The 14,763-nt window shown below is 40.1% G+C and overlaps 1 protein-coding gene across 1 annotated transcript in view; it reads left to right on the forward strand.

Moving 5' to 3' along the window:
- The window catches only part of Dnah5 (dynein axonemal heavy chain 5), a 232,159-nt gene that overhangs the window by 31,237 nt on the left and 186,159 nt on the right, over window positions 1–14,763 (forward strand). The window contains 5 exon segments of the mRNA XM_036206930.1: window positions 805–912; window positions 4,569–4,654; window positions 5,176–5,497; window positions 6,705–6,911; window positions 11,104–11,275. Of these exon segments, the coding sequence (XP_036062823.1) occupies window positions 805–912; window positions 4,569–4,654; window positions 5,176–5,497; window positions 6,705–6,911; window positions 11,104–11,275 (895 nt within the window).

Here is a 14,763-nt window from a genome sequence, read left to right on the forward strand (position 1 = left end):
AGTGGAAATGACTTTGAAGAGAAGATTGTGGGAGGAGGGTCCGTACTCTTCATAAAAATTATATGCCTCTGTCAACAGTGTGGGGCTCTGAGTTTGAGAATGGCTTAGCACCTTGTTAAGAATGATCACAAAGCATTACTGCTCATCATTCTGAGCAAACAGAACTCCTGATAATAGTATTTTCAAGGAGAAGAATTGCCTAATTTATACTTTCCTAGTCACAGACTGTAGCTGTACAGGAGAGCAAAAAGAAATTAATTCTAGGGCAGTTGAAAGTGGTAGACTGTGTTTGACGTCTCATTTAAAGTATTTGATTTGGGAGATAACATCTCCTCTGTGGGTGTCACAGCACCCCCATTTTCTTCCTATCTGGTTTTTATTTTGTTCAAGTCTTTTCTGTCTATTCTTTGAGATTATTTAATACTTTCAACAAAAATAATGTTCTATTAAATTCTACTCTGGGCTTCTTTTTAGCTTACTTCAGATGTGATTAATTTATGAAACTTTTGAGAAATCATCTGCTTATTGTCACGTGTGAATTATTTAGTTGTATACATCTGTCCAAATAATCTGTAATACCATGTGATGATGCTTCCTGGATGATTCCTTTGGATGCAGGATGGCAGAACTTTACTGTGTGTAAAGCAAGTAGCACCAAATCAAGGCGAGAAGTAGAAAATAAGGTTCTCTTCAAACAGACATCTCTTCGGGAATCGTTTTTAAAAAGTTCTGCATTTAAAGGCTACAAGTCACGAGAATTAAAGGGATAATGAAGCACTGTCTCCTTTCTTCCATCTATTTCAGGACATTGTCGCTTCCATAAAGAAGAAGGAATATAACTTCTTAGATCAGCGGAAAACAGAGTTTGACCAGGATTATGAAGAGTTTTGCAAGCGGACTAATGACCTTCATGTAGGTTGCATGGTGAAATCCCCGGTGGCAGCCACATACTTTCTTCATCCATTCTGTGTTACCCTGATGATCATTCCCCATTCAGCAGGCAGAGCTATCTTCATCACAGAGGTGGCTGGCAGCAACCTCAGCCTGCATTTTGTGATTTCAGATGAATAATTGAGGTCTCCTTCCCCTGGATTAAAGGGTCATAAATGCAGCTTGGCTAATGATTCGTAATCACAGACTTCTGTGCGTCTTCTGTCTTAGTTCTTAGGAAGTTTAACTTTCATCCTCTGCTGAAATGCTCTGTAGCTTCCTTAAGCTGTGACATTTGTTTCCCTTTGTTACTATGGAGTATTAATGATTATGATCAGAGGTAACCTACAGACTGTCAGCTATGCCTGGCTAATTCTAAAGGCAGGGTTGGAGCAGGCCTTAAAAACCATGGTACTGAGGCCTCTCTTGCTCTCAGTTGCTTTTTTTCCAATCATCTTTACGCATTATAAACCACCCACCCTGACTCTCAGCCCTCCTGGGCATCATGGCCTTTATCAGCATCTGAGAACACACCACAGACACGGTGCAGCTCCAGGTTCCTGGGGAAAGGTCTGGGGGACAGCTCTAGGGGTAAGAGTGCACAGCCTAGAGCCTATCAGTTGTAGGGCCGTGTGATAAATCAAGGATAGGTGGGACACTCTGGGGATAATCAGGGAGGATCTTCATTGCGAGGAAATGGGAGTCAGGGAGGCTAAGGTGGGAGACAACTTCGTAGCTGTCTGACATATTAATATGGAGACTTGCTCATCCTTAGGAGATGCAGGGGCACATCTTTAGAGGAATACAATCAGGCTTGAGAGATAGCAAGTGCTTTCCTTGGAATCATGAGGACCTGAGTTTGAGCCCCAGAATCTATGTCAAAAATATCTAGGTATAGTGGCATAGGCTTGTAAGCCTAGCAATGGGGAGGTGGAGACAGGGGGATCCCTGGGACTTGCTGGCCCGTAGCCTCACTTGCTTGGTGAATTTTAAGCCAGTGAGAGAGTTTTGTCTCTGAAAATGGTAGATAGTTGCTGAAGAATGACACTAGAAGTCATCGTGTGATGTTTGAACACAAAAATGACTCTGAATGCATTGCATACACAGCACAGCTGTATACATGCATGCATGTGCACACACATGAATACGTACTCTCTCTCTCTCTCTCTCTCTCTCTCTCTCTCTCTCTCTCTCTCTCTCTCCTTACTTCCTCCTGAGGTAAAAGTAAAATGGCCATTCAGCTACCTCTTCCCACAACTTATGGTCTGAACTGAATTTGTACACGTGGAGAGACAATGGTATGAGGTGTGGGTGCAGTGAGTCCAGGGAAGAGCGAGCTGTAAGAAAGGACTGGCTGCTGTATTTTATGTTTGTAAATGAATATAATAACCACCACAATCCTAGAAAGTCCCTGCTCTTGTTGTTCTCATCCTCCAGAGGGGGGGCAGAATGACTGTAAGTGAACTGTTCAAGGCAGACGAAGGATGCATGGTAAAGTTGAAGTCAAACTCTGACAGTTTGGCTCGGGAACTCATTGAACTCTTAAGTCATATGGTGTGTTTCATTTGATGGGAAGACACAGATCCCATTAGAACTTAAGCAATGACCTATCCTGGGGCTGATTCAGACACAAGGACAGTGGACCCTGCCTCTTCTTGTTGGACACTGGTAGACTGTAGTTGACTGTTACCATGTCCTCCCCAGCCCATGGCCTTCAGTCAGCTTCTACCTGTTGCTTCCATAGAGATTCCATTCACTTGTCTGCAGTAGTTCCTCTGTAGATGTAGAGAGACGGTGAGTATTGGAAAGCAGGAGTTATATCTCGTCTCAATTGCTTAATAAGAAGATGTGGAGTTATTTAAAAAAAAAAAAAAGCAGCCATTTCTTTGTGCAGTGGTGGATTAGGCTTCGGTGCTATGGATTGGGAAAGAAGAAAAAGAAAATACACCCTTGAAGTAGGTTTGGCCTCAGCGCTCTCAGCCAGAGAGATTACTGATATGATTTAAATGCAAATGGGCCTTAAGTTAGGAAAGAGGGATGGTTACAGCATCAACTGGAAAGGGAAGGGAGGCTGTGACATCAAAAGGGTGATGGAGGAGGGAAATGATCAGTTAAAAATTAACCATGTTCTGATACCGTGTTTGAAAGGAGAATTCAAAGGTAAAAAGACAGAGTCCTATAGAAACTCACTGGAAGGGTATGAGACGTGCATAGAACTTGAACACTCTTGTACCTCATGGGACAGGATGAGAACCTGGGAGGAAATAATGCTGTCACTGTGTTTGTCTCAGAGAGGAGGCCGTGACTCCTGTCAGGGACTTCCCAGCAAGTGAGGTGGGAGTGAACAGGAGCAGAGGCATGTGTCCGAGAAACAACTGCAGATGTTCTGGCATCTGATGTTAAAGCATTAGCTACGTGCGCTAGCTCCTGTTCTCCCTTGGGTTTTCTTCTTTGTTTCGATGGAAAAAAAGGGTTGGCTTTTTGAAAAAGAATTTCACATTTGAGTACCATGTTTACACCATTTCACCCCTCCCCCTCTATCTCAAATTATTAACTTCTTCTGTTTTATATATATGTGTATATACATATATATTTATGTATATCTGTATACATAACCTGTTGAGCCCATTTACTGTTGCTCATGTATATGTGTGTGTGTACACACATACACACACACATACACACACACACACACACACACATATATATGTATACATATACATACATACATTTAAAGTTCAACATATGTCCATCTCTTCTATCTCAAAAATAGCCCAATTCTGCATTTGGATTACTGGGTAGTTTACATCTGACGTCTTCACTCCTTTCCCTTAACTGATCATTTTTCACTTCATCTTTGAAACAAACCCACTGTCTTGAATTCAAACCCCATCTCTTTAAAACTGGAGTGAAAATACCCACATTCCCAAGGTTCTGGATCCAGTGGGTGGGGCTGATGGATCTCAGGGACAAGGAGTGGGGGGTTATGGGGAAGGAATGTGGGGTTTCAGAGGTCAGGGAATGATTGTGATCATCATTGTGCGGGTGAGGGCATGGAAGCCTTGTTCTGTCCTGACTTAGTCCCTGCTGGCACTAACAGGTTCGAGAGAAGCAGCATAGTGAAACCACACAGGTGGGTGGATGGATAGATGCAATGATTCCACCAGGAGAGGGAACATGGTTTATTTATTTATTTATTTATTTATTTATTTATTTATTTATAAATAAAAAGTAATATAATGGCTTTTCTGAGTTTTATCTAATTAAATTTATATTTAAATAATAATCTTAATGGGATCTTAGATAAGTAACAAACATATTATGCTTATTTTTCATGCAATCCTTTTAGGTGCAAAATTGTACAAGAGTAAAAAACTTATGAGCTTCTGACTTCTGGTCATTTATTTTCCTTTTTAGCTCACTCAATTTTCTGTGGATTTCCTTTCTTTCATTGTCAAATACAGACTCCTCACTATTTCTCAGTACAGAGGCACACATTTTTAATCTCAGCCCTCGGGAGACGCAGGCAGGGGGACTGTGAATTTGAGTTTAGTCTGGGCCTTGTAGGATGACCTGTTCTCTAAAGAATATCTTAGTGCTAATTTATTGTTCATGGTAGAGTTTTGTTCTATTTTCAGGATGAGTTGCAGAAGTTCATGGACGTCACATTCGAAAAGATTCAAAGCACAAGGCAAGCTCTGAGCACGTTGAAGAAATTTGAAAGGTAAAGATTTGAAATAACTTCCTAAGTTCTGTCTTCTAAACTTGGCATAATGTGAGCACAGTTTAGCTTCTTTTTATAGCTTATCTTTTATTGTAATTATAACTCTTATTATAACTTGGTATTCTAATGTGAAGAAAAGCCTCTCTATAGTCTGAGTCACAAGGTCACAGGTTTTAAGTTTTTCAGAGGCTTAACAGGATTAATTCCTGGAAGGATTAAGGATTTGCTTCATCTCTGCCAATAGAGAATACTCTTAGCTTTGAAGTAGCCTGTAGCTGCCTGTAGTAATACTGCCTAATGTCTGAATAATTTGAGATAAATCTTCCCAGGTTAGCAATTTTGCCTTGTAAGGATTGATACTATTTTTGTTCTTTAAATACACTGTTCAGCTACTCCATTGCTTTCAGCTGGCATGTTTTAAAATGGATGTTAATAAATAAGATTAATAAATAACATATATATATATATATATATATTATACTTATTAATCCAAAACTTTGTACTTTTTGTTTTTCAATCAGATTGAATATACATAACCTTGGTATTGAGGAAAAATATCAAGTAATTTTTCAGAATTTTGGGGCTGACATCGACATGATTTCTAAGCTGTATACAAGACAGAAATACGATCCTCCTTTGGCTCGGAACCAGCCTCCCATAGCTGGGAAGATCTTGTGGGCCCGGCTGCTATTCCACAGGCTGGAGCAGCCAATGCAACACTTCCAGCAGCACCCCTTTGTGTTGAGGACTGCAGAGGCCAAGCCCGTGATACGGAGCTACAACAGGATAGCCAAGGTCCTCTTGGAGTTTGAGGTCCTCTACCATAGGGCATGGCTTCAGCAGGTGAATTCCTGAATAGGAGCTTCTGAAGTGGTTTTCAGTGTCCGGACAGAGGGAACCCTCTTCTAACAGGGATATTTTATAAATCAGTTCGGTTGAATTTAAGACATCAAAGTATATAACATAACCATGAAAGAAAATAATTATTAATATTGAAAAAACAGTAGGCTAGGTAATAGTAGCTGATTATTTAATTTATAATCTCCCAAGTGAGAAAGTCACAAAGCATTTTGCTACTCAGTTAGGGTTGCTTTTCTTTCCTCTTAAAAATTTGTAAGATCCTGGTTGAGGGTGCAGCTTAGTGGTAGCACATTTGCTAGCATGTCAGCAAAAGACACACACACACACACACACACACACACACACACACACACACACGGACACACACACGGACACGCGCGTGCGCACACGCACGTGTATACACACACAGAGAAAGAGAGAGAGACAGAGAGACAGAGACAGAGAGACACACAAAGAGAGACAGAGAGAGAGACACACAGAGAGAGACAGAGAGACAGAAACAGACAGAGAAAGAGACAGAGACAGATAGACAGAAAGAAATAGAGAAACAGAGAACAGAGTGAGAGACAGAGAGAAAAGAGAGTGAGAGAGAGAGAGAAACAGAGGAGAGAGAGAGAGAGAGAGAGAGAGAGAGAGAGAGAGAGAGAGAGAATGCCTGAATGTATTTACAAGTATGTCTGTCAAAAAAGTCTTATATTTTATTTGGTTGTGCTAGCATTCAATCAAGATTCAGCCAACCAACACTTGTGTTTCTTTGTAGATCAGCAGGAAGTATTAGCTATACAATAGCTGCATCCTTTGAATTTCTAGATAAATAAAAACTGAGTTCAGTTGGGTTCGTGTAACCTTTATTAGGACATACAGCTGATTAGGCATAAAGACATCAGAGAGCTAAATGTCTCTTTCACAATCTCCTAGGCTACTGCAGTCTCGCCCTATCTGTCATGCATGAGTCTCAAGGTTGAAGAAAATGCACTCAGTTGACTATGCAATATCACCACCAAGACCCTGAAAGCTGTTTTTGAAAGGGAATTTAGGAGCAGAATGGGTGACCCCATTGTGGGGACTTAGCAAGGCCAAGTCCGTGAGAGAATACTGAATAAGTGTTCATTGAGTCCCAGGAATGGTTGAGCCAGATACCATGTGTACAGCGTACTCTGATAGTAATAATACTGACCTCTTCCCACAGATTGAAGAAATTCACATAGGTCTTGAGGCTTCTTTACTGGTGAAGGCTCCAGGCACAGGGGAATTGTTTGTGAACTTTGATCCTCAGATATTAATCCTATTTAGAGAAACAGAATGCATGTCCCAGATGGGTCTGCCAGTCTCGCCATTTGCAGCTGCTCTCTTCCAGAAGCGGGATATGTACAAAAAGAGCTTCAGTGACATGAAGGTATAGTAGTTTTGTTCCCCCCTCCTGGATGTTTCTAGCATACATTTTTTCTTTTTTACATTTGTTTTGGTGTGTATGCATGCATATATGTGTGTGTGTGCACGTAGATTCCTATGGTTGATGCCAGTAATCACCCTTGATCACTCTACTACCTTATTCATTGAGTCAAACTCAGATCTCACCAATATGATTAATATCACTGGTCAGCTTGCTCTGGGTATTCTCCATCTCCACTGTCTGAGGCTGGAATTACAGGCAGGCTGCCCTGTTTATGTGGGTTCTTAAGACTTGAATTCCAGTTCTTATGATTGAAAGTCGGCTTAATTCTAAGTGTTTCAGAAAGTCACTGGAGGATTTTTGGGCTGGAAAATAAGGCACAGTTTCGTTTACATTATGTATAATCCTTGCTACGTGGTGGCTAGCTAGGCAGAAAATTTTGCACTTTAATTGGGATAAGAGTGTCAGTGGGAAGCCAATATTTTGTTGCATTGATCTGGAATGGAGAATCAGGTAAGTAACCGGAGCTAGAATGGGCAGACTTGGTTAGACAATTAAAGTTGTGTCCATAGACAGGTTAAGATGGAACTCAAGGGTAATTGAAGTAGGGCTACCATGCATGGCCAGTTAGCTTGTGTTCTACACAACTTGGCCCAAAATAGGCAGTGGCCTTGACTGAAAGTCTCATTTATAAGAAGATAAAGGCTTGAAATGGTTTATTTTCCAGGCCCATTAGAATCTGTAGTTTTTATCTTAAGTCCAAGATGGCTTTTAGACATCCACATAGCCATGGCACTCAAGCAATTAGATCTAGAAGTCTGGGCTCAGTAGAGCATTCAAAGTTGGAGGCATGCTTTTTGGAGCTGAAAGACTGTACTTGCTGTTAGTGGCATTGTCCTGGATGAGAACTTTTAGGGAGGGACAGAGACAGAAATGAGTAGAGAGCCACTGGATTAGACGTAAGGCTGTGCCAATATTAATGGGTCTAGTAGAAGATCACAACCCATACAACAGACTTGGACTTTGAGGTGTGATGAAACCAAATATCAGGAAGCCAAGAGTAAAGAAAAAATTGCAAGGAAGGACTGATCATAACTGACAAATCCACTGCCCAGAGGATAAAAACAGAAGTTCGAAGTGGTACTGGGCCACATAGAAACTGTTACTAAAATGTTATAGTAAACCTGCTGGGATGGAGTATGCTGTAATCCTAGCACTTGGGAAGCAGAGCCAGAGGACCAGAAGTTCAAGGTCATCCTTGACTATGAAGCAAGTTTGAGGTTAACCTAATATACACGAGAGCCTGTCTCAAAGAAATTATAGTGATTAACATCATATGATGGCACTAGGAGCATGCACTTGCATGGTGCCTTATGGTTTAAGCCTCTCCCACTTCCTCCTTCTCCGTCACTCTTTCTTCTCCTCCCCTCCCTCATCTTGCTGTACTGCACATTGAATACAGAGCCTTATGCTTGCTAAAAAGTACTTAACTACCAAGCTGTATCCTCAGCTCTGTCTTCACTGTGTGTTTTAGGACAGTCTTGGTCCTCTGGGCTCACCCTTCACTCACTCCTGTAATCCAGGCTGTCCTGGAACTTCTTTCTTATGTAGATGAGGTTACAGACCTGTGGCTCCATTCTCAGGTCATTTAAAGCCTTTTCATGGTCATTATTTAATGCCATATTTCTTACTCCCATGTGAGATAGGAGGGACAGAGAGATATGTGGCTCAGAGAAACTGACTGAGTTAAGGTCTCATAACTAAATGACAGAACCCAGAATTGTTTTCTATGGTCTTTTCACTACTTCTTGTTATGTTGAAAAGTTAAAATTTACCTTGGGCAGATAGTTCTTTAATGTGGACCCACAAAATAGTAGTCAGTATGCTTACATTCTCTTTAAATTCTTTTGTGTCAGAAAAAAAATTGGTCAATTTACATATTTACAAAATAAATGTTTTACAAGAAGTCATATTTATACAGTCATACAATTACTACTAATATTCCCCCCCCCCAGGGTCTTTCTTTATTATGTGTTTGAGGTAACATATAACTTCAAATATAAGTATAAAGCAACTATAAAAGCTTTTAGCATATTTTTCATGGTTCTGGGTTAAAGGGTTTGAACAGATGTTGAATGATATACTCAGCTGGGGTTATGGACTTGGACATCTTTACAAGGATTTCTGGTATGGACTCTCCCCACTGGTAAAATACTTTATATCACTGTCTAGGAGCAAGGGCTATACTGATTAAGGAGGCCACATAGTCCCTGTGCCAGCCCCAGATTTCTCACAGGATCCTTCCGTTGAGCCCTGTTAGTACTCTGAATGCCAATCCAGATTCAGTTTAGGGTACATAGACCCAACTCCCTGAGATTGGTAAAGAACATTTGCAAGCTACTACTATTCCAACCAGAGATTTGAACAAGGAAATTACCATCTGGTTGGCATTTCTGATATCTTGGAGGTGGAAAGAGAAGTCCCTGTGCAACATGGCTATCTGGTAAAGCAGACTTTTGATTGGCCCCCTTGGACCCCTCTAAAGCTCCCCCAGCTTTCGAGCACTGCACTGGGCATCTACAGAGTTTCCAGGTTTTTACAGATACGCAGAAGAAGCTGGACATTTTTTTTATTAATTTTTTTGGAAGATATTTGAAACCAAAACGAGATGAGCTACTGTGGGCTAATAGTGAGGAATATAGATTCTGAAACCAGTATGACCTGGATCCAAACTATTATTTCTAGGTAAATGACTTTACCGTCTAAGCCTCAGTTTCTCATTTGTAAAAGGGATGAATTGTACTTCCTGGGTTTAAAGGATTAAAGGTAAGGAGCGGAAAGCCTGCTGGAGGCAGAGTCTAAGAACCATTTTTTTTTCTGATAGAATAAGTAATGGACATTGAAAAAAACAGCAGTAAGCAGTGGCTAAAGGCTTTAGGAAATGTGGAAGCAGCTGCTAATAGAATCATCAAATGTAGGCTTTTCTCAAGTGGCTTTTGTGGAAAATGAAAGGGTATTATGGAAACCATAGAAAAGAATTATAGGAAGACTAGGCTCTTTTGGGAGATGTTAGGCTTAATTTCCTTCTCAGAGTCCACCAGGGCTTCCTATACCCTTATGACAGGTTCTATAAAATCATGAATGTTGACTGTGATACTGTTGTATACAGAGTTTTGCAAACATCACCACCCAGGCATCATTTCTGTCCTAGTACATCAATAAAAAAATTTTGGCAGATGTTAATCTAACATTGTGGTAATAGCAATAGTTCCTGTGTAAGTACAGACTTAAAACTATTTGTCTTTAAGAAGCACATTGATGCCCTCTGTGAGAAAGAGTGGCAGGATGAACTAATAGATGTAGTTGAAAATGACAGTACATGGACAGACTACGGACCTATGATGACTTACCTTGTAGGTTATTTTTAATGGAGAACTCACACCCCTCACTTTTCTGATCACAAATTCCTTTTCTGATAACAGCTAGTTGATTAGTTTAAAAAATGCTGATAGATCCTGTCATGTGTTCTAGCTAATGTTTTAAGCAAATTAGAAAAACCAGGTAAAAATCTTGTCCTTGTATTACTTACACAGTTACTCTTGACTTATGGTGAGGTTGGAAGTACTGTAAGTAAAGAATACACTTGTTATATCTAAGTTAATGAACATGGTGGCTTAGCCTACCTACCCTGTCTTCAATGTGCTCATCTGTTTTAGACAAGAGGTGATACTTAAGTCATTTGAAATCAGCACTGATTCTTTACTCTCCCTCTTCTCTTGGGTCTTGCATCAAGATTTAGCTGATAGTTCTATCTAGCAAGGCCCTCGTGAGTCAGACAACTGTGATTGTGAACACGGTCTACACAAGATGCTGAAAGAAGCAGGATGCATCTTGTTTCCATAAGAAATGGAATGAGTGAGCCCAGTGAGGCACAGACCAACATCTTTACTTTGTTTTGGGCTGGGTAGATGCTGAGAAATGATCCTCAATTTCTTTTTCATTCTCAATCATAACTTACTGGGTTAGGATTTGGTGGTTGTAGAGACAGTGCTGGTCACATCTGTCTTATTTGTTTGCCACATCCTTCCAGTCAGGATATTAGATCCCAATAGTAAAAGTTATCTTTTTAGATAGAATACTAATACATATTAAAAGTGATATGTAAACTGGCTGTTTTAATCCCATACCTTTGCAGATGATGCTGTCTGAATACCAGAGAGTAAAGTCGAAAATGCCTCCTGCCATTGAGCAATTGATGGTCCCACATTTGGCTAGAGTGGATGAAGCCCTCCAGCCTGGCTTGGCTGCCCTGACTTGGACATCCCTGAATATTGGGACATATTTAGAAAATGCTTTTGCAAAGATCAGTAAGTTTGTCTACATAAGTTTTTTTCTCAGTTTTAGGAGCTGAGTTCTTATTGCCTACTGGATAATTTGTTATTAATATGCTTTTATAAATAATGAAATGAGAAATAAGGCTCAAAACTTCTACCATGAACAGTAGCAAAATATAATGAGTTCAGTAATTTCTTACAAATTGAAAATATTCATTATTTAATCTCATTCCCAGAGGTTATCCATGCAATTTTGTTGATTCTTATTGCTGTGCATTAGTATCCAAAGGATCTTTAGGGCCATTTAACTTCTATACTAATTGATTAGATCGTTAAAATTGTTTTCTTTTAGTCATTCCCTCTTCCTTTTACCTTCTCCCTCTTCTTCCTCCTCTTTCTCCTTCTCTGCTTCTTCCTCTTATCCTCATCTTTTAGATCCAACTCTGAGCTCCACATATAGTACACAAGAGCTCTACCACGGAGCTCACTTGCAGACCTCTCAGTGGTTTGGAGGACCTGGATTTGGATGGAGCAGTATGGTGAAGGGCAGGACATTTTGAGTGAGAATAGTTTAAGCAAGTTCTGGTTTTCCTTAACTAGGGATGCAGAGCTTAAAATGTATATGAGATAGAAAATTCCATTTAATCCAACTTCCCAGCATAAGCATAGGTATTTTACAAAGAAAATTTGGGCTCAAGTCCATCTAGGATGTGAAACAATTGGAAATGTTTGTTTCATATACGACTTTTCATAGTCTCTCAATGTGTAAAAGTGAGCTCTTTCATGAGGTATTTTCCAGATTTCATAGTTGCCTTCTAGAATGTATTAGCCCAGATCTCCTGTGTAAACAGGGACATACAGATTGGAAGATAATGGCAGAAGTTTTTGTTTATTTTTTTTTTTAGAAGGAGACATTTCTATTCTTTTTTCCAACCCAGTGTTATCTGTCATGGCTTCTTCATGACCCAACTTACCCTACCATTTCATGGTCTGGGATACAGAGTCTAAGGATCCTAGCCTGACTACATTACCTCAAGTCCACCTCCTCCCAGGGCCTCTGTTGTGCTGACAGTTAGGAACAGAGGCTCTGTATTGCACATGTCATCTAATGGTGTAGTCCAACTCCATCTTTCTCCCAAACTGGCTGCAAAGGGCTTAACACCCAGGCTGTTTCTTCTACTTCTTTTGTGTCAGTCTGGTGTTGGAGGTGCTCCAATACTTACAGATTAAAATTGCATAATTTCCATTTCTTTATCCTCTGACCTCTTTCTAACCCACTTTGCCATGTTACTTCCTTTCTGGGTCACGTTTTCCTTGGATCCCTACTAGGTAACTCCTGTGCTCGTACTGTCTGTCTCTCTTTGTCTCTGTTTCTTTCTCTCTTGGTCTCACCTAAAGTAGGACTTAGGTTATTGATAACTAATGAGTAGGAGCTTGTTTTTATCAGTAGGTATCTTACTGCACCTTCCAAACAACTACAAATTATTTAATATATACTAATTTAGCAGGCACATTGTACTCAAGAAAATTTGAGAGGTACTGGGTTGGAGCAGAGAATGAAGTAAGGAATTATGGTTAGTACACTAGCTAGTCCCCCCCCCCCCCCCCCCGCAACGTGTCAAAAGTTAGAATAATTTGGGAAGAGGAATCTTAATTGAGAAATTTTCTCCATCAGATTGGTTTGTGTGTGAGCTTGATTGGTGATTGCTATGGGAGGCCCAGCCCATTGTGGGTGGTGCCACCCTGTGTCAGGTGGTCCTGGATTGTGTGACCAAGCAGGCCGAGCCAGTAAATGGTACTTGTCCATGACTTCTGCTTTAGCTCCCACGTCCAGCTTCCTGTCTTGAGTTCCCTGGATAATAGACTAAAAACTCTAAGATGAAATAAATCATCCCCGCTAAGTTGATTTTGATCACGGTGTTTTATTACAGCAATAGAAAACTTAGCTAGGACAGTTGCATACTTTTGCTTTAATTCTGCTTGCCTAAGTGGTAACTAGAGTCAAAGGTAAATTGTAACAGAATATTTGTGTATTAAAGAAGTGTATTTTAGGCTCATTACAGTTTGTGAGTGGGATGCTGAAAGGTGCACAATTGGATAACTATAGCATCAAGAGGATGGAGAAAGTTGTGAAACAGTTTTCAAAAGGATCCTCAATTTAAAGATTGGAAAGCAACAACCCAGAGATGCCAAATGGCATTTAGTGTGGAGCAGATAGAAGCAATAAAGATGGGTTCCTTTGCATTTAAGCCAGGATTCTTTCCAAAATATCTCTCCTTAGGAAATACAGCAAGAGTAAATGGGTTAAAATCTCTAAGGAGGCATTTATAAAGTACATAGAAACTTCATAGTGAGAGTTATCATAATCAAATTAGAACTGGCTGCTAAGGTAGTCTTTAGCAGTATTCTCCCTAGAGAGGTATTAGGATTAGAGTATTAGCACTTTTAGATATTTTATTAGATGCTAGCTGGAGACAAGGAGATAGTTTCTAAAGAAATCTTAATTCTCCTTTTCTATGGTGTTTTCTTCTTGTAACTTAAAGATGATAATGAAGAACAAAATGAAGTGTCATCATAGACGTAGTCATTGTGGTTGGGCACCTCATGGAGCATTGTTCTCTGTACTTTGGCCATTTGTGGTTTTTCTGTGATGGTCTCAGTATGCTGCATAGAGAAGTTCCTTGATGAGGGTAAACAAACTGTGTTAAGTCTCAAGAACAGCTGGACTCTGTATTGAAATAAATGAGCCAACCTTTAGAACTGCAGATGTTTACTTGGGCCACACATTTGGGAAAAAACGTCACTATTCTTTAATGTCCTCAGAAGAACTTCGATGGGCATCATTTGTGTATCCTATGCATGAATGCAGTTGCATTTTCTTTAATTGCTGCTGTAACAACTTGCCCCAAGCGTCATGGCTGCATAATGCAATTACAGAGTTTAGAATGCAAAGAATCTCATGTGGCTAAAATCAAAGCATCTTCAGAGACAGTTCTTCCCAGAAACTCTGCAAAGCACCATTTCCTTAGCACCTTCCAGGTCTTACAGGCTGCCTACATCTGTTGAAAAATGACCATGTCATGTTCAGAGCTAACTGTGTCTCCCATGGCCAACTCTTTTTCTCACAGCCCCTCCTCTTCCATAGCCATATTCTTCTCTAACTTTGACCTCCTTAACTTCTTCTTTTAAAGTCTTCATGACAACTCTGCTTAGATAATCCAGAACAATCCCTGAATCACAAGATCCTTAATACAAAGTCCCCTTTGTCATATAAGGTAATATTCCCAGAGGATTAGGAATCCCCAGGGAGATAATTTTTTCAACTTGCCACAAATGCCTTTAAAGATGTAAAGAATCAGGAGGAAACAAGAAATTTCTATGGAGTGTAAACACTTAAGGAGAAGTGTTCATTCTTTCTGCATTGACTATTGTTGCCAAGAAGAACCATTTGGTATATTGAGCAGTTGCCTGTATAGTTAGCTTGAAAATTATTGAAACTCAGGTATTTATTTTTTAGGTAG

This window comes from Onychomys torridus, chromosome 15, assembly GCF_903995425.1.
Source record: "Onychomys torridus chromosome 15, mOncTor1.1, whole genome shotgun sequence".
Taxonomy (NCBI): Eukaryota; Metazoa; Chordata; class Mammalia; order Rodentia; family Cricetidae; genus Onychomys; species Onychomys torridus.